Raw genomic sequence first — 21,161 nt, 5'->3', positions numbered from 1 at the left:
GGCTTGAGGCCAGAGAGAAAGCCCTGCTGTTTCCCACCCAAACTGGAGGAAATGGTTCGCACTCTCCTTCCAAGGACAAAGGCCTAGGAATGCAGCAGAAGCAGGTCTCTTCCTCCTGGGGACATCATGGGCTGACACCATCACTGTCAGCTTCACGTAGGGAGACATGGAAAGCCTCAGTCACATCCTTGGCTTAACAAGGAGGCAACCACCTCAGGGAAGACCTTGGAGGGTCCCAGGGGAAAGGAAGGACATCTACCCTCATGTTCCTTGCTAGCGAAAGAATGGGGTGTGAGACCTGGAGATACTAGTCCTTTAGAGAAAATGTTTGCTCACTCCTGCACCAGAGCCCAGGACCCAAACAGGGGACAAAATGTCACCTAGAGACCCAAGCGTATCCCTGGGCAGAGCACTCCACAGCAGCAACCTGGCTCGGGGCCAAGAAGCTCTGGTTTTGCATACAGTGTGAACAGGCAAACCATCAGCACCAGTTCTACCCATGGCTGACAGTGTTGGGCGTGATCAGCAGCCCATGCTCCTTCCCCTCGGGGCCCTCCTCCTCCACCCCACGGAAGACTCACTTGCTGGAGTTCATGGTGTAGCCCGAAGGACATTCGGGGATGCATTTGTTGTTGTGGATGACGTACTGGTGGCAGCCCGGGCGCCGCGAGTTCTTGCATCTGTTGTGCAGATCCTGGCAGAAGCTGAAGTTCACGCAGCGCCAGTCCTGGAAGTGGTAGTAGGGGGGCGGGCAGGTCTCCACGCACCTGCCGTCCAGGTAGAAGTTGCGGCAGGCAACACACTTGGTGGGATCGTCGGGCTCGGAACAGTTGCCCAAGCATTCGCTGTGGCAGCAGAGCCCTTCGGCGGTACAGCCGTGCGACTTACAGATGGTCGGGCAAACTGGAGAGGGGGAGAGAGCACAGCTGGTCACTGATGTGCCCACTTTGTCTGCACGTGCAGCAGCTATGGCCCGGGAGTGGGAGCCAAGCAAAATAACAAAACAGCCACAGTTCCACACTCCCGCCGCGTGCCAGGCCCATCGATGAACCCACTGAAGCTTCAGAACCAGTGCCGAGCCTGGAATACCAACACCACACAGGGCAGGGGGCGGGGAGACCCCAACTTAAAAACATCTGCCAATTTCTAGGGTCCACTGAGGTCACCCACAAGAAGCCACGGAAGACAGTTGGCAAGATGTGTGTGGTAGCATTCCATTAAACAGAATGTCCAACTGTAGGTGCAATCTATATCTATCAAAGATACAAAGTAGCAAATAACGTCAAAGGCACCAATAACAGAAACATGCAGAACTAGGAAGTGTGAAGTGTGAGAACTTATTACCTGGTGTTTGGCATAATTTGATCATAGTCTTACACAATTTTTAATAATGCCTGGGTTTAACAAATGGCTAGCAAATTTCCTGAGAATACCACCATTGGCTCTAGAGAGCCAGATTCACCCCAACTGTGAAGTGGATACGTTATCTTCATGTTTTCCACTCACAGATGGGGAAACTGAAGGCACAGGGTTAAGTGCTGCGCCCCCCCCCCCAAAAAAAAATTTTCTTTTGCAAACATTTGCTTAAGCTGATGTAGTTGCTGCGGCCCCTGCAGGGGGCTGGGGGGTTCTCACAGCCCCTGCCTGTGGAAGCACAAAGTCGGCTGAAGGAGGCGTGTTGCTTAAACACAGGAACGTGTGAACGGGTGGACAGAGGATGGAAGGGAGATATGATCCAATAGGAAGGAGAAGCCCTGCAGGTGAGTGGGGAGCCTGTCTGCAGACCTGGCTGGAGGAACCTTCTTGTTGGAAGCTACTGAACCCAAGGCTGGCCTCCACCCAGCTTCCTCCACCGCTGGTCACACCTGCCCTTTCTCCCAGGACCCCTCTACTCATGGCTGCCTGGTTACCTCTCAACTTCAGCCCCTTGGCATCTGTCCTGGGCACCCCCTTCCCAGGCTCCCGACAGCTTCACAGAAGCCAGACGGCCCTTGGCCACAGGCCTGGCCTCTTCTCCAAGGTGTTGCCCTCCCACGCTCCCAGCACCGTCTAAACATGGCTTGGAAGCCAGGGGCTGTTATTCATCCAAAATCGGGCTCTGTAGTTACTACAGCGAACTTTCCCACCAGCCAGACCCAGGGAACAGGAGCATCCCTGAGGTCCCTCCACCCCGAGCGGCACTGTCCAGCTGAACCGTCAGGGATGATGGAAATGGTCCTTCTCTGTGCTGACCAGCACAGCAGCCACTGCCCCTCCGTGCTATGGATGCAGCAAGTGCAAACTTGCTAAAATACACGTAGCATAAATTTGGCATCTTGACCGTTTGAAGTCTGCAGTCGGGGGGCATTAAGGACATCACTGTGCAGTGGGGGTCACCACTACCCACCTCCAGGACTGTCACATCTGCCCAAGCTGAAACTGAAACTCTGCCCCTGTCAAACTCCCCAGCCCTTGCCCAGCCTGGCACCACAGTTCCACTTTCCATCTGTGTCAATCTGCCGACTCTAGGGACCTCCTGAGGGTGGACTCCTTTGTCCGTTTGTGGAAATCTAGCCGATTTCACGTAGCAAAATGTCCCCACGGTTCACCCATGGTGCAGCAGGCACCGCGCCCTCCTTCCCTTCAGCAGCTGAATGACAGCCCATTGTGTGGACAGCCGCGGCGGTTTATCCATTCATCCATGAACGGCCACTTAGCTGGCTTTTGCCTTTTGGCTTCTGTGAGCCATGCTGCTGTGAACACGGACGGGTGTGCAAAGGTTCCTCACGTCCCTGCCTTGACTCTTCCATGCAATGCACCTCAAAGTGGAGTTTCAGGATCGAATGCTGATCCTAGTCACCTCCTGATGACCGCCTACCATTTTCCAGTGACTGAACCACTTTGTATTCCAGTCAACAGTACACAAAAGTTCCAATTTCTCCTGAAGGACTAAACTTCTAACTGTATTTCATTTAATCTTTTCCCCAATTTTAATTTTAATTGCCACAGTGATTTACCACCTCCTCATGACACAGTGCAGCCTTAGAAAATAAAAATAAACTCCTTGCCAACGTCTACATGCCCCATGGGGCCTAGTCCCTGCTAGCCTCACTGAGCCCTCCCAGCCCAGGGCAGCAGTGTGCTGGCTCCCTCCTGCCCGACACACCCAGGCTTGGTTCTACCTCAGGCCCTTTGCATCTGCTATTCTAAATGGCTGGAGTATCCTACCCATTGTCCCTTCATGACCAACCCCTTCTCATCCTTCAGGTCCCAACTCATTACCAAGATCCTTCCAAAGGAATTTGCCTCTAGTTCTCCAACCAAGCTCCAAAACATTCTCTTATTAAAGTTTCCATATAGCATTTATCACTCTTAAAAAAATCCAAGATCATTTTTCAACTATTTGTCTAGAGGGAGTTCCCAGGGCACAGGGTTACTGCACCACTCCTAAAATAGGTATCCAGCAGGAGCTCAGGAGAGACACTTGCTCAATGAGGGGGAGGTGCAAAGGAAGGACTTTGGGGGAAACTCCAATTCTTAGTCAGTGGCTCAAGAATTCATCCAAGAATGCCCAATAGGAGACCCCCCCCACCAAGTCCTGAATGTAGCTAAGTGCATATTCTGCTTTAGATGAATCCCGAAAGATATGAACACCTCCAATAAGAGCAAGTCTGGGGGAGGAGACCTACGAGTGTCTGAAGTGTTTAAGGCCACACAGCTACTTACAGGCAGGTAAGTAGCATTATCTCCTTTCTACAGTGGCAAGAAGACAGGTCCAGCAGATAAGTAGCAGGACCCATGATGGACTCTCCAACTTTGGCTCTGCATCTGATACGCCTGGGTGGGAAAAATGACCAGGGACTGTGGCCTCCTGCAGGATCCACGGACTGAGGAGCCACAGGCATCCAATGCATTCAGCTTTAGAGACCGAACACCATGCCCCCTAACTGGCATACCAGGAAGATTTCCTCGGTGCACCAATGGCAGTCTTAATTTCCTCGTCCATAATAAAATGGGATAAGCATCTCCTATGTGCTGTTAAGATTATTACAAGAATTCAATGGGATGATCTTCAAAAAGCACCAAAATTCCAAGAACACCTGCAAATACCTAAATTAGTGGATGTTCATGTCTGTCTGCGAAACGGTGTAGTATTTACAAAGAACTTACATACATGCTACTGTGGACTTTAAATCCTCTCCAGATAAATTATTATACCTAGCACCACTTAAATGCTATGTGAATAGTTGCTTTGCTGTACTGTTTGGGGGAATACCGAAAAAAATGTCTGCAGGACAGGTGTTTTTTTTTTTTTTCCTGGCTAGTTCTGACCCACAGTTGAACGCGAAGATGTGGGACGTGAGGTTGTGGAAAGCCAACTGCATAATCATCATTGTCGTCATTATCAGTGTCACTAATACTGATCTGTCTGGGTGATCTGAGGGCCGAGACTCAATTGGAGGAAGCAATATATAAAGCAGACAATAATCTAGGGTCACAAAGACCGGCTCTGGCAGGGTACATGTAAGAGCAGGAAAGAGCCATTTCCTGGGCTGGGGCTGTACCGGAGGGCTGGCCCTTTCATTCATAAGAATCATCATCAAAGCCCTAATAAAATGACTTCCCAAACACACAAGTCTTCCAGCCTGGACAATGCGAGGAAGGGCTCCCAACACTTGCCAGCAAAGCCAGCGACCAGCCAGATGTTTCAGTCTCAGACGGTGCACTACCCGATTCCACTTACAGGACATCCTGGAAAGAGCAAGACCACAGTGACAACAGGCTGCCAAGGGACCACCTGGGGCTGCTGGGAAGGGCACAGGACTTTGGAGTGGGGGCCGTCCCCTATCTTTTTTTCTTTGGAGGGGGATGGTACTGGAGATTGAGCTCAGGGTATCCAACTACTGAGCCACATCCCAGCCCTATTTTGTATTTAGAGACAGGGTCTCACTGAGTTGCTTAGCACCTCACCATTGCTGAGGCTGGTTTTGAACTCGCCATCCTCCTGTCTCAGCCTCCGGAGGTGCTGGGATTACAGGCGTGCGCCATCATGCCCAGCTCTGTTCCCCACCTTGATGGTGCTTATCGTTACCTATGTACCTGGAGGGGAGGGGGAGAGGGGCTGATGAGTGGCACTAGAGTGGGAGGGCAGGGGTGTGGCTCAGTGCAGAGCACTTATCCACCTCTCATGAGGCCCCGGTTCCATCCCCAGCTCCAGAGAGTTCAGGAAAAGAAGCAAGCAAGCCAGGAGGGAAGGCAGAGGAGGGAGGATCGAGAGGCCCCAGGTGCTGGTGCATGGTGGGGTGAATACAGATACCATGCACTATACATCTCAAAGCACGGGAAAAACAGATTTAGAAAGTTTTTACCATAAAGAAATGTCTAATGTTCAAGAAGATAAATATGGTTCTTCCATTTGTTTGGCTTGCAGTGCTGGGGATGAGCTGAGGGCCACATGCGTGCCAGGCAAGTGCTCTACCTGAGCTACACCCTCAGCCTAGGGAGATAAATATGTTTACCCTGATTTAAACACTATCCAATGCATACAGGTATCCATAGATTAGGTGGTGTGACATTAATGTGCATAATTTTTATGCTTTTATGTACCTTAAAAATTCACAGAACTTTACACTAAGATGGATGGATTTTACTACATGTAAGTTATACTTTTAAATGAGTTTAAAAGGATATTTATTCATGTGTCCTTTTAGAAGGAACACAAAAATGCACACAATTTGTTGTTTACTATGTATGTGTACTATCCACTTTTTTTTTTTTTTTTTTTTTGGACAGGGTCTTGCTAAGTTGCCCAGGCTAGCCTTGAACTTGTGATCTTCCTGCCTATATCTAGTTTTAAAAGCCTCTCCTAGGCAAATAAGCAAATGTTATTGATCAGTGACATGATTCTACCCTGAAATATCCCAGCAGCAACTACAAAAGAATATTTGAGAAATCAAATACCTTGCACAAAGTCTTTTAAGATCATTTTTCTCATTCTTCTACACATGGATAACCAGTGTTCCAAGCAACATTTATTAAAAAAAGACTGTCTTTTCTCCGATGTATATTTTTGGCACCTTTGTTGAGGATCGGATGACTATAGCTATGTGGGTTAGTCCTTGTGTCTTCTATTCTGTACCACTGGTCTGTATCTGCTTTTATGCCACACCAGTTTTTGTTTCGGTAGCTCTGTGGTATATAATTTGAAGTCAGATATTGTGATGCTTCCAGCATTACTTTTTTGGGCTTAAAATTGCTTTGGCTATTCTGGGTCTTTTGTTCTTCCAAATGAATTTTAAGACTTTTTTCTAGTTCTGTGAAGAATGTCATTGGCATTTTGATGGAAATTGCCTTGTAGGTTGCTCTGGTAATATGGCCATTTTAACATCAGTTCTGCCTATCCATGAACGTGGGAGGTCTCTCCGTGTTCTTGTGTTCTCTTGTTTCTTTCTTCAACGCTCTCGTTGTACAGGGTTTCCACTTCCTTGGTTAGATTGATTCCTAACTATCTTAAATTTTTTTTTTGAGTAATTTGATTTTTGTATGTTGATTCGATAACCAGCCACCTTTGCTGATTTGTATCTGACCTCTAGAAGTCTCCTGGTGGAGTTTTTATTTATTTATTTATTTTGTAAGTATAGGATCTTATCAGCTGCAGATTAATAATTTTTCTTCCTTTTTTAAAAAACTTTTTTTATCCCTATTATTCCCTTCTCTTGCCTAGATAGTTATCTCTCACTCTGCACAAAACTCAAAATGGATCAAAGACCTAGGAATCAGACCAGAAACTGCAACTCCTGGAAGAAACATAGGGTGGCACACAGGTACAGACAACAACTTTCTCAATATGACCCCTGAAGCTCAGGAAATAATGCCAAGAGTTAATACATGGGGTGGCATCAAATGAAAATCACTTCCTTTGCTGTGCAGAGGTGTTAAGAATGTGAAGAGACAACCCCCAGAATGGGAAAGAATCTTTGCTAGTCTTCTGACAGAAGATTAATATACAGAGCATGTAAGAAACTTAACACAAAAAATCCAAAATAACCCGATTAATAAATGGGCAAATGAACTAAACAGACACTCTGCAAAAGAAAAAAAAATATGAATGGTCAACAAATATGAAAAAAAAATGGTCAATCTCATTAGCAGTTAGGAATGCAAATAAAAACTACCCTGAGATTTCATCTCACTCCAGTCAGAAGAGCAGTTTTGAACACAAAAAGTAATTAATGCTAGAGGGGACATGGAAAAAAAAAAAAAAAAAAAAAGGAAAACTTAGACTGTCGGAGGGATTATATAAAGAAGTTGTGAAAATGGTGCCAATCAGTGTAGAGGTTTTTCAAAAGACTAAGCATGGAACCAACACATGACCCAGCTATACCACTCCTTGGTTATTTATCCTAAAGAATTAAAGTCAGCATAGTACAGTGATAATATTCATACCCATGTTTATAGCAGCACAATTCACAACAGCCAGACTATGGAAACAGTCTAGGTGTCTGGCAATGGATGAATAGGTAATGAAAATACGATATATGCACACAATAGTGTTTTATTCATCCATAAAGAATGAAATGATGTCATCTGCAGGGAAACAGACTTCAGAGCATTGTGCTAAGTGAAATAAGCCAAACTCAAAGTCAAGGGTCGTATGTTCTCCCGTGAAAATTAAAGAAAAAGGAAAAGAAAGGTGGGGGTGGGGTGATCTCATGAAAATCAAAAGGACATCAGTTAAGTAGAAGAAAGAGACCAGGGGAAGAAAGAGGGAAAGGGGAAATATGGGGGAACAATGTTGGCAAAATTATCCTGTTACATTGTGTGCATGTGTGAATATGTAATGAATCCCTCTGCTGTGTACAACTATAATGCAGAAAAATGTGGAAAATCATTTTTGCTTTATTACAAAAGAAATCACAGGTGCACAGGTGTAGGTCCATTTGAATAAATGCTTTCTTCTTTGACAGACTCCTCAATAAACTGTTGGCATTTCATCTTTCTTTTTTCAAATACCCCAGTGTGATAGATACTGTCATAGATATTTGTGGAAAATGGGAAAGCTGTGTGGTATTGCATAAGCATCAAACACAGGTGACTCAGAATTGACACCCCTAACCTCAACAAATTCAGCCTAGCAATGCTCCCACATCTCCCAGGTTCCACGGGAGGTTGGGGGAGAGGGTATTGGGAGGGGGAGAGAGAAAATAAAAATCAGAGTGGAAGACAGCTAGGGTTCAATTTGCGCATTAGTTTTCTTTCAGGTAAAATGCAAGTCGTTTGTCTTGCTGAGCTATAAGGTATATTTCTTCTGAAGGATTCCAGTCACAGATGTTTCAAATAGCATTGCCAATAATAGAGGGGTAAATCAACACATGCTTCCGGATATGATATGGGCAGGATGGTGGTCATGTCTTCTTTCCAAAGAAAATCTAATTTAAGAACATTCTATAAAATAACTGGCCAGTGCTCTTCAACATTGTCAGTCACAAAAGAAAAAAAAAAAAACAAGGAATTCTATAGACTAAAACAGATTAGAATAGCAACTAAATGCAAAATATGACCCCAGGCTGAAACTTTGGGGGGGGGGGTGCATTACCGTTTTTCAATGAAGGACAATATCGGGACCACTGATGAGATTTAACGGATTAAAAGGTCGTGTGGGTGTTAATTTCCCGATTTTGATTATTGTACTGCCACTGTGTAAGGGAATTTTCTTGTTTGGGGGGAAACCTGCTAAAGAATTAAGGAAGGAGCATAATTGCAACAGATTCTCCACTGGTTCTGAAAAATAATGCATGTTAGGAGCACGCATAAATACAGAAATAACACGAATAGGGCAAAATGTAAACAATTAAATCCAGGTGCAATGCGTAGAACTTTTGTTTCTTTTCAAACTACATCAAAATAAAGAACGACCAGTTTGTCGAAAGGTTAAAAACTTAAGTGTTAAGAGCAATAGATGCAGGCTACAAGATAAATAACTTGGGCACAGAAATGCAGTGCTTTAACTCCCCCCACCACTCCGAAGAGTGAAACAGAAGACAAAGCCACTGGTAAGTGTTTAAATGTTTCCATAGTGTGACAAACGTCGATAACATTTTGTTACATTTCTTTCCAAGGACTGTTGCTTCAATTAAAACAAAACAAACAACAACAAAAAACCTCAAAATCTATTATTTCAAACATTACTGCTTTCCAGAAATTTCCAAACCGCAAGTTGCATCATGAGCCCAAAGGCACATTCACAGCGGGTCCCAGGTCTCTGAGTGTGAATTTTATAAACTCCTTAAAGCAATATACTTTGTTTCCATTCAAAGCCTTTCTCTCCCACGCTGGCCCGGACCCTGACCTCAGAGGTTCCAGTCCCTGGAGCCAAATTCCTCCCCTTGGAATCTAGTAAATCATTTAATGGCAAGTGGGGGCAGGGCCTGAGCTTTCGACAACTGGGTGGTCGGGAGCTCAACCGCAGGAGCGCGGGTTCTGGAGGCAGGAAGGCGCCCCTTTTCCTTCCCTGACAATACGGCCCCAGCACGAGCGAAAACCTTTGGAATTTAGCCGTTGAGCTCTTTGGAGAAATACGGCGCGCGCAGAAGCCGAGAAAGGCGCGGAGTCCAGGGACCCTCCCCGCGAGGGCGGCCTCCAGATTGGTCGGTTGGCATGCCTACGTGAATATGTGTGTGTGTGTGTGTGTGTGTGTGTGTGTGTGTGTGTGAGCGTGCGCGCGTGTACCCAGAGGAGGGCCCAATACGAGCTGAGCAGCTCTTTCAAGAAATACGCTGCGCCTAGGGACAGGAAAAGGAGGGAGCGGGACCCCAGAGAGGGGCCTCCTGCCCCAAGACGGGTCCAGTGTGTGTCCGGGTGGGCGTGTGGGTGTGTGGCCACGGGGGCGGGCCCAAGGCAGCGGCGGCCCTCTCGGGAGACACTCGGCGCGTACAGAGGCCGGGAAGGGGGCGGGTGGCCTCCCGCTAGGGCAGCCTCGGGATTGGTCGATTCCCGGCCATTGTGCCGCGGGAGGCCGGCCCGGGCGGCGCGAGGCCCCTCCCCCTGAAGCCTGGGCGTCCGCGCACCACGAAGCCTGCGGCGCTCCGTTCCTTTCGATGAATTCCAGGCCGGAGCGCAGCCGCCGCCGCAGCGCCGCCCTCGCGCTCAGCCAATGGGCGGGCGTGCTGCAGGGCGCTGGCCCCGCCCCCGGGCTGCGCTGCCAGACCCGCGCTCAATGGGGCAGTGCGGCCACAGCGGGTCCTCCCTGGGCGCCGAGCCCCGCCAGGGCCTCTCCTGGGTGCAGACCGCGACGCACGGTACTTTGAAAACAGCTAAAGAAAACTACGTGGCCGAGTGTGCATCACACACCCACCCGAGCGGTTTCGGCTGCGCGCGGCGCTGGGCGTGTGCCCCGGAGGAGATCGGGTCACCGCGTGGCAGCGCGTGGGACTGCTTGAGGGACGCTCTGGCCCTAGGCCTCACTGGGGAGAGGCCCCAAGAGGGGCAGGACCACACAGCAAAAATCCCCCACTGGGGCGGGGATGGGAAGAGGAAGGTCTGCTTTTCTGGACTCCTGGACAGCACACCCACAAAGTCAGGGATCATACTCATACATTTTTAAGTTTACAGGCCACGTTTTAGGGAAGCCTCTGGCCAGTGTTCTCTACATTTGAAGATGTCAAATGCACTCTCTGTGTATTCGCAATTCCAGTAACCGAGGCAGCACACGGGCCTTCTCATGTAACGACCTCCTCAACCTTTCATATACACACTTTAAAAAGTGCAATCCTTTTGCAGCAAACGATGGTCAACCCCTGTCGTTTAATAAGATCTCACTAACTCCGTTATTCAAACCACCATCCCCATTAGAGAAGGTGGAACAGGCACAGAATGGCTACTTATGGACTCCAGCCCAGCCACAACTCAAATCCTGTTCTCCCGGAGAGATGCAGTGAATTACATTCAGCTCTTCATCCTGGTCCCACTTGGCCTCATCTAGGCACGGAGAGTGCAAAAATGGATGGAGACCCTGTCCCTGCCCTCAGGATACAGACACATAAGCTCTACATAAAGGAAGAACTTTTGTATTGGTGGTTACTGCATCCCAGAGTCATGCATACAGTAGGTGCATGCTAAATCATGGGGGGGGGGGGGGGGTGGACAGGAGGATTAAGTGACCTCAGTTTTATCCCTGCAGGAGAGAACACTATAGGTAGACGTGTGAATCCCCAGGGCTGCAAACAGGGACCTACAGACAGTTGATGAAGGGCAAAGTACAGCAGCAGAGAGGGAAGATCAGGCCAGAGGAAAGGTGGGGAGCCCAGGGGCTTGGACTTTGGTTCCTCCTAGGGTGGGGGTGGCACAAAGAACAATTTCAATCAGGAAGGACACCAGCACATCTACATCTGGGGCAGGTTTTCTGACTCTTGTGAATAGAGAAGAAAGACATCAGGGGACAGAGGGGAAGAGGCTGGCTTCAGAAGGGGTCAGGACTCATCAGCAGGATGACAGCCAGGCTTTTACCTTGGGATCTGAACACAACCCAGGAGGGGAAAGAAGTGGAGTCCAGGTCATCAGGGCTGGAGAGCCAGGTATCTACACAAAACTGACTGCATGTTTGTGGTTGCCAAGTCACAATTAAGCCATCCTGGCCTGCTCTGAAAAGTCACTCTTGCGAAGGTGTAAGTGCCCCAGGGTTGTTTTGCACAGACTTGAAGTTTTTCCTCGTTTGTATATATAATACACATTTTAGGCAATCAACTATAGGAATGACTTTTAAAGTTGCTGCCTCTCTGTTTTCTTCTATTTGAGTCAATATTCATTTTACAGGCTGTTTAGAAGTTAAGGATGAAGGGAGGGCAAGCGATGAGATACAGGCATGGCTGTTTTTAGGGGCAAATTCAGCATCTCCATTTCTTACAGCTGGAAACAATCTAAATAAAACTAGCACTTAGGTCCATGTGAAGTTATTTTGGTAAGTTTCCAAAATTAGCAAATCTTAGATTATGATTTTTTAGTGGATTTCAAATTGCATCTGTTTTCATTCTTAATTTTATATATACTTTCTCTCCATCCTCAAGCCCCCTTTTTCTCACACCATTTGATTGTCTAATTTGGTAATCATTAGCCATATGTGGCCACCAAGGACCGGAATCTTGGCTAGTATGGCCAAGGGAACACATTTTTAACAATTTTCATTCAAGGCAGTACAGCACTAAAAGATTGTTTTTGAATTTGTCAGTTCTAGTTTTTAATCAGTTCATCCCTGCTAATTTATTTTTTCCTTCCTCCTGTATAGGCTGGCTTCATTACTTATTGTGTCAGTTTTGTGATCTCTATATAATCGTTTAAAACTCAGCATTTGTCCTCTCATTCATACTTTGTCTTAGAATAATCTACATTTCTAGTACTGTGATTCCCCCTTGATCGAAGTTGAAAGATTTTGAGTTGTCACTTTTGTTTTAAATGATCAAGCAGTATGCAGAAGTCTTGCATGCTAGTTTGGTTAAGCTTTTAAATTTCTAATTATGCTTAGTGGCAGCCAAAGATTAGGGCCAGTATGGGGTCTGTTTTTTGGAATGTATTGGTGTTTTGTTTTGTTTTTTTTTTTTAATTTAACAGATGATTATTTTTTTCTAAATATTGCAAGAGCACTTTAAAATGTGTATTATTTGCTTGGTGCAGAGTTCAGTCCATATCTGTTATTGACCTTATTATTCAAACTGCCTGTTAATTGAGTTTAACCTACATGATCAAGGCTGGGCTGGGGTCTCCCCAAGTTCTCCTCCTTTTCTCCCTTTGCATTTCCAACCACTCTCTGAAGTGTGCTTCTGTTATTAGTTGATGCCTCTTCAAACGTTGCAAGTTCTTTTTTTCCCTGATGACGCCTTGTGCCTTGACTTCTTGGCTTCTCTTTCTCTGTGTTTAGCTCCACGTTGAAGTTTTCTGTGTCCTTGTAGGAATTAGGTTTGACAACTTCCTTGTGGTGAGAAGGAGAGAACAGCAGCCTCCATGGGAACAGGGAAGTAGGACCGGAGAATAAGTGTGAAATCGGTCCCTGTGCAGGGTCTATGTAAGAGTTTCCATGGGGACAATCACGACCATAAGAAGTGCCACTCATATGACTGATGGCTTTCCTATAATAAGTACGCAGCAGTCTCAGATATATACGTCAACGGACACCATGTTCCAGGGCTGCCATGTGCACAAGCTGGCAGAGGCTAGGGTTTGTGGACAGGGAATGGAGAAAGTTCCCTCAGCTCAAGAGCAAAAATAAACATTGGAATGTACTGAATTTCTGTAGAGACACCATGAAATAGAAGCATAAGTCACAATGAAAATACACCTATTGTTAGGTATGGTACACCTATTTCAAATTCTAGGGTGACAAAAGGAAGATGGGTTTTTTTGGCTTATTTCCTGGTTGACTTGGCTCTTAAGGCCAACATGAAATATCAGCCCAATTGATATTTCTGGTGGCCTGAACCGCAGAAGAGGTTCTTGTGCATCTTCATGTCAGGAGCTTTGGGCCTGCGTTCCTGGGGGCACTTCCTGTGTGTACACTTCCAACATTTTAGAAAATGAGGGCATTCTTTGATTGCGGGGGTGGGGGTGCCATTTCCTGGCCATGTTAATTTCAACTAGAGAAAAGAATGCGTTTGCCCCTTTGCCTCTGGATCTCAGACTTCTCCAGTTATTCAGATCCACTCCACAGCTCTGTCTACCTGAGCAAGCAGCTCTTACACCTGAAACTTCCTGGCTCCACATCTGCTTACACTGCTGAGAGGCCCTGTGCACAAGAGAGATCGCAAAAAGGAAAACAAAGCATGCAGATGCCCCGCATCAGACTGGATGCTGGATATTGGCTAAGAAAGAGGGAGCGCATTTCGACGCACAAACGAAGTTGTCTCATGAAAAGGAAGCGTATTGACAAAAAGCGTATTCTTTCACATGAATACTACAACCACAAAGATATTGTGTTTCCCAAACCAAGATCAGCAACAGCCACACCGTAACCTTCCTGTGGATATTTATTCACAGGCAGGTTTCTCTCTGCACTGTGGACCTGGAAACCCTTCTCACCTTTACAGATAGGCTGTCTAACGCAATCTCAGTTTCATAATTAAAAAGTTTAATAGGCGGCAAAACATATGCAGTTGCTGTTCCCGTTACTGAACATCATCCAGTGGATTAAATCAACAGGTCTAAGCTACCAAGTAGCAGGTTCCAGACACAAGCTGGTGACTGCAACTGTTCCCCAGCCTGGAAGAGAGACAGAGAAACAGGTGCAGCATGTCCAAGAAAGTTGAGTGACAAGTTGTAACCCTGGGTTGTTAATTTCCTCAGAAAGTTCCTCTATCAAAACCAAAATGTTACTTTCTTGCATGCAACAGTGAAGAGGGATAAATGTCAATGTTGTGGCTGAGCCTCTATGTTACCTTTGCCTTCCCCGCTGTCCTTGCTCTCTAAACAAGCTAAGGGACAGATGGTCGGTGAGCCAACCTCCCAGACTCTCATCAGCCAGGCCGGGGTGGGAACCAGAGGACAGATCGGGGAAATTCTACCTCCACGGCTCTCCTAAAACTCTTGTCAGACCTGGAGCCCACAGCTTGAATCACCAGAGTGTGGGGTACCAGGAATAACGGAGTAGGCAAACCTGGGCGCGGAGCAGATACTTGTACTTCCAGGTCACAGGGCTGTTCTCTGTGCCTCAGTTTTCCTGTGTGCACAGAAGAACTGTAGTTGTATTGGACTGATGCGAGTTTGGGGATGCACTGAAGCAGGACACTCATCCTACCCAGCATCTCTCGGCCTGGATTCTTCTACAGAGCAGTGCTAACCACCTCCCATATCCCTTGGGGCAGAAGCAGCTGGATGGACTAGATGCCCAGATTTCAGGCCCACACCAAGCATCTTTTGTCTTCTTTTGCTTGAGGCTTTCTTGGGGAAAGCATGTCCCTTCCCACTTTTGTGGGTCACTCCTAAATCATCCATGTCCAGGATACAGCCCGATTGATATTTCTGGTGCCCTGAACTGGTAACCAAAGCTGGCAATCCATCCCCACACTGGACTCCATTCAATTCAGCAAATACAAACATACTGGACCTGTGCCAGGCATGGAAATGACCCCAACTGTCTGTGCCCTGCAGGACCCACTATCAGGACCAGAAAGGTCATAGCCAGGCATCTCTGCATGTTCATTCAGATATCCACCCGCACTCCTCCCATGTTCCCACCAGTCTTCCACTCATCTCTTCCCCAAAGAGCCATCAAAGATCTAAATAAAACAGGCAGCATGCTCTTTTCTGAAGCCCTAATACCATGTCGTAAAATAACCACAATTCCCAGAGACACCTACATGCCCTTTGAAACCACTTGGAAATTTCTGGAAGGGCTCGCCCACAGTAGCAGAACACTCAGGCTTGAAAGGGAAAACACAAAATGTCCAATTTTCCTCTCAGAAATCAGGATTTAATAGCCTCCTAAGAAAACCATAATTTGAGGGCGATTGAGCAGGCTCTTCCCGGAGGCCTGTGATTATGGGATGCTTGAAAAGTTGGGAACGTGAGCCTCCTCGAGTGAATCTGGGCTCAAACTGAAATGAGTGAAGACCAAAGTGGGAGGCGTAGCCAAGTTCACACGCACAGAGACGGTGTTGCCAAGTTCACACACAGAAAAAGTGTTGCCAAGTTCACACACTCAGAAGGTATAGCCAAGTTCACACACACACATGCACACACACAGAAGGTATAGCCAAGTTCACAGTAGATGTAGCCAAGTTCACACACACACACACACACACACAGAAGGTATAACCAATTTCACACTCAGAAGGTGTAGCCAAGTTCACACACATACACACACACACACACAGAAGGCATAGCCAAGATCACACACAGGTGTAGCCAAGTTCACATAAAGAGGTACAGCTAAGTTCTCATACACACACACACACACTCACAAACACACACAGAGGTGTAACTAAGTTTACAGAGGTCTACCAAGTTCACAGAGAGAAGGTGTAGCTAAGTTCACACACACAGAGAAGCCGGACAGGCTCAAGGAAGCTGGACAGCAGGAAATTCTCAGAGAAATAAAGCTACTGTCAACTACAACGTGTCCACCCTCTGAGGTGCCACTGATCTTGTGCCACGCAACCCTTATGTGGCTGCCAGGAGGAACAGCCAGCTCAGCCTTCCTGGGCAGACTCCTCACCCCACTTCCACTTCACCTTGAGTTTTCTCCTTTGAAGTCCAAAGATCAAAGGCTCTCCTGGCTTCTCGCACTGAAACCCTCCCTCCAAATTTCCTTCCTACCCGTTTCCTCGGCCCTCCCGAGCCCCGAGCCCCGGGTGCCCATTATTCACAGAGTCCCGCAGGATGCAGAGATAAACTCACTGCGCTTTCCTTAGCAACTCCCCTCCCCCCCCAAAAAAAAAATCATTGGAAAATTAAACAGTAATATCCAAATAGGAACTTTAGTTTAGAAAAATGGTCTAACGCACGCACACGGAGTGTAATAACCTTGACCAGTTTCAGAGAACAATTCTCAAGCTTGTGAGAAATCAGCAGCAGGGATTCCATGGAAACGGGTGGGAAGGGCCAAGATAAGTCCCGGTTCACAGCCAGGGACCCCCCCCCCCCAGGAGAGCCCCAGAGGAGGGAGTGGCTAAAACTAAGAAAAGCCAGTCAGATGAGCGCAGGAGGCCTCGCCCTCCTCACCCCCACGTGGTACTCCATGAGGACCCCAGGTGAGAGACTAAGGCAGGAGAATCACATCCAAGGTGGAGTCTGCCTGAAGCTGGGACGCTTTGACCAAAGTTCTCCATTTCCCTGAGCCTTTCTTCAAACGGAGAAGCATTAGACACCTACTTTGTAGGACTGCCGAGAGGTCCCACAGGAGGCGGTGGCTCTCCATCAGGTCAGAGGCCCTTCCCATCTCAAAGTCGCAGTGAGCCTTGATTCCTCGTCACCTCCACACCCGAAGGGAATGGGAACTAGCATTGCTGAAACCTCCCTGAGCCTTGTAATGTCACTTCATCTCCATCTCACAGCACCAACCTGCCAGGCGGCACGGCAGCCTGAGCTCCCCAGCGCTGCAGACAAGTTTAAGTGAACTGCAGCTAAGATTTGCAGGACCTGTTTCTAGGGGAAGTGCAAGACTTAGGATTGTGGACGGAAGCAAGAATCGTGGCCACCAGCTTTCCTGAACTCTGTGCGTAAAACGCCTGGATGGTAAAATCTGTTCCTTAAAGTCACCAGGCCTGCGTCTCCACCTCAGCACATGAAGTCATCTGCCCCCAGCTCCTCACACAGTGGCTTCCCCTTCGTCCTGCTGGTCTTGCTCCAGCGCCAGCCTCAGAGGGGGCTCCCCAAGCACCCTCTCCAGAGGCAGCCCTCACCTCCCGCCCCAGCCCGTCATCCTGACAAAGTTCCTCCGTGGACTTCGAGGACACCTGACACGATTTTGTCAGCTGCTTGCAGATGTGTTCACTGGGTGCCACACGCCCTCGGGAGTATGCAGGCAGCCCGTGGCTTTTATTCACCTCCAGACCCCAAAGCCCAGGACAAGGCCAGATTGTACAAACAGTGGCTCCTGCCGTCGGTGACATCCTCACCTAGGCTGAGAGTGCTACCAGCCCAAAAAGAGCCTGGGACCAGTCACCGAGTGTGGAAGTGAAGATCTAAGGCTGCACGGGCAGGGGCGGGGGCGGGGCCACCGGTGATCCCAGGCACCAGCCCCCGCTATAATCGAGGAGATGAAGTACAGTCCATTTTGCCACAGGGGACACACGTGTTCCTACAAATCACCTCCTTATGGGAAAAACGGATTAGCACACAGCACCCCAATGCATCGTTAATGACTTAAAGAGACAGGAATCCAATAGAAACAGTAGCAGGGTTTTTGCACAGGTTAAATGGTTGAGAAATACATAATATTCCAAAACATCAGACCCCTTGACCTTGAAAAGGGCCCAGTATTTGTGGAAGACAGAGGGTGGCCAAGTGCAGCCCACACCTAAGGCTCGGAGCAGGCGCCTGGCGATCAACCCATAGGCCGTGTTAAGGAAGGCACCAGACCTCCAAGCAGTCTTGCAGAGACCAGTGAACACGTAATGCCCCCGGCCCCAAGCAGCCTGTGCGTAAGCCCCACGTTTACTTGAAACCTCCAGCTTCTGCCCCTACACGTATGCAAACATTGAAACCAACGCCATAAAAGTCGTGTTTAACTCCATTGGAGAGCCACATGGGCTTGAGGATAAAAATAACTTGAAAGCATACAGGTTAAAAATACAGACTGTGCTCCCCCCGCCCCCAAATCCTGCTTCATCCGCCCCACTCCACCGTAAAGGGCAAGGTCTTAAACGTGCGCACCATGCAGGGAAATCACCCCAAAGCCAGAGTGCTGTGGCCTCCAGCGAGGCCTGTCATTGCTCTGCAGTCTATAGAGACAAAGGGCTGGAAACGTACATTGGTTGAGGACTACAGATAACTCAATGATCACAAGTGGACATGGCCATAAATAAAAATGGGATTCACAATCATGTCCAAGAAGTACTACTGAGGGTAGAAGTCAAAGAACAGAGGCGTGAGGAAAGCACACGCAGGTGTGCATGGCATCTGAATGTGTGCGTGCACAAGGTTTCCCTGTGACTAGAGAATCTACAAGGCTGGGGGCCTCTAAGGGTGGGCGGCTGGCATGAAAGGGCCTTTTATATTTTTCCTTGTTCTTCATAAATGTTTTTGACCCTTGCATTTATCTGCCCCTTGTTCAAAAGGTTAGGATGAATGGCAACAGTGTGGTATATACACAATGCAGTGTCCAGACAGGGAGAGGGTCTGACACACGCCGCAACACGGATGGACCCTAGGACACTGCACAGTGACATGAGCCAGACACAAAAGAACACAGTTCAGTATCCACTCAGGAGGCCACCAGAGTCTCAGATCCACAGAGACAGGAAGCAGCGTGACGGGAGCCAGGCTGGGAGGGGACAGGAGTCAGTGTTGATAGGGACAGAGCTTCAGTTTGGAGAGATGAGAAAGTTCTAGAAATGGTGGTGGTGACAGCTGCACAGAGATGTGACGTGCTTCAGCCACTCAACTGTCTGATTTAAGAGGGCTCATACAGTAGGACTCGTGTGACATGTATTGTATCATAATAGGAAAAACAATGTTTAATTTTAAAAACAGTGGCAGACCCTGGTGGGTAGAAATCTGACAGTTTGAATAACCAAGTTCTGATCTTACTGTCATTTAATTTAAAAACTTAAAAGCCAAAAGGAAACAGGGCCATTTCCCTTCCATAAATAGATTAATAGGAGAAACTCAGCCCCTTGGAACACAGATTTAGGAAATCAGCAACAACCTAAGAGCCAGCAAAGTGTGAATGCTGGCGTTTTAACTATTCGGGTTCAAGTCTCAGCTCCGCCACTGACCACTGGAGGGGAACTTTAACTCTGGTCCTCAGTTTCCTTTTCTGCCAAATGGTCTGAGGAAACTACCCGGGAGGAGGGAGGAGGGGGGAGGCACTTGCCCTGGGCACATCTAAGGCAGCGCCTGTCAGTCATCCAAACTATTTCTGTGTAACATTTTTTTAAAAAAAAATCAATCCAGGCCAAAAAAACTATGATGCATAAAATATCAGAATTTTGTTCATCATGGGTGTTCTGGCACTCACTTTGAGTTTTAAAAATACAACATTAGGATGGGGATGTAGCTTCGTGGCAGAGCGTATGCTGAACATGCACAAGGCCCTGGATTGGATCCCAGCACCAAAAAAAATAACAGATACAGTACTAAAGTGCTAGTGAATTTTGTGACACTTCCTTAAACCGTGCCTAAAGCGCCTTCCCAGGGACGTTCGTTGGTTGGACTGTTCCTGATGTAACCAGGCAATTCTGGGGTGGGGGGGGGGGGGTAGACATCCCCCTGGGATAGGCTTCTTGGTTTACGGAGCAGGCAGCTGACTTTGGTCTTCAGGAGGTGACCCTCTCCTCCAGCGGCCAGCGCTTCTGTTCCAGGTAAAGATTTCATTCCATCCCGGGCTTTTCCAAGGGAGCCGGACATGCATTCCAGCCAACGTTCTCAATGACCCGGGGCTTCTGAGCCAGGTGAGTTCCGGATTTCATTATGAGTAACAAATTAAATTGACCAACAACAAAAGCCAAGTGCCCAGTTGAGTGACCCCTCACGAACCAAAACATGCACAACCACACTTCCCCGGGGTCAGCGTAAAGAGAAGCAGGTGCCTGCTCTCCCACGGCCGGCCGGCCAGCCAGCCAGCCACGGGGCCAGCGCTGCAGAGTAGGAAGCTATCCTCATCGACTGGATCTGGAACAATCCACAAAGCTTATCCAGGGAGATGCCCTGGGCAAGAGGCAACACACACTTCCCCTGCCTCGAGGAACTCTGGAGGAAATTTCGGTTTATCTGAAGCACCCCCACCCCCCCACCCCAGCTTCTCCCTTTACCCAGCGCCACACCTGGTAGCTCTGGGCAGTTTCCCATGTCACCGACTCGGCAGTAACCATCTGGGATGGCCAATTCCAGCATCCCCTGTTGTCTTACGGGTGCATTTCTTGATCTCAGCACAGTGGATGTTTAGGATCAGATTATCTCAGTGGTGACAACTGTCCTGGGCTCTGCGGGGTGCCCAGCAGCATCCCTGTCCTCACCCACTATGTGCCAGTAAAATCCCTTAGTTGTGACAACTAAAAATGTCCCAGACATCTCCAGAATCACCTTGGGTGAAAACCAACACCTCAGACCCTTGGCAAAGATGGGGGGAAATCATGAAAGCACATGGAGCAGAAATAGCAGAGCTCACCAGGCGGACCACCTGTCCACCCGACTGATTTGTAGCTTCAGGGGCTCCTCCCAGGCTTCCTAGAGTGAGTGCAGTTTCTAGTCATCCCCAGAACCCCAAGCCCCGAGACCCCAGCTCAGCTCCCAAAGGGCACATGCGCGGCACCCACTGCCCCTGTGCACCTGTCCAAGCTGTGCTGAGGTTCTGCCGTGTTGCTGAGCACTTAACATAAATGTGGACCCGCGGGCACTGACCTCATGATGCCGCCAGCCTAACAGTTGGGCTGAATCGGACATCTCCATTTGCCTCTCTGTCACCCTCCTTCCACCCAAGCCCCTTGGTGAATTCCTGCAACATGAGAGGATCCCAGCCCATCATGAGAGTCCTTTTC

General features: G+C 48.1%; 1 protein-coding gene across 2 annotated transcripts in view; it reads right to left on the bottom strand.

Moving 5' to 3' along the window:
* Insr (insulin receptor) overlaps window positions 1–21,161 on the bottom strand; it is a 125,006-nt gene that overhangs the window by 43,907 nt on the left and 59,938 nt on the right. For both annotated transcript variants that reach the window (XM_027954915.3, XM_071603379.1), the window contains exon 3: window positions 582–903. In XM_027954915.3, coding sequence (XP_027810716.1) covers window positions 582–903 — 322 coding nt within the window. The remainder of the gene's footprint in view (window positions 1–581; window positions 904–21,161) is intronic.

Source organism: Marmota flaviventris, chromosome 1 (assembly GCF_047511675.1).
Source record: "Marmota flaviventris isolate mMarFla1 chromosome 1, mMarFla1.hap1, whole genome shotgun sequence".
Lineage (NCBI taxonomy): Eukaryota > Metazoa > Chordata > Mammalia > Rodentia > Sciuridae > Marmota > Marmota flaviventris.
The sequence above is the reverse complement of the archived record's forward strand: the minus strand, read 5'-3'. Positions and strand labels throughout refer to the sequence as shown.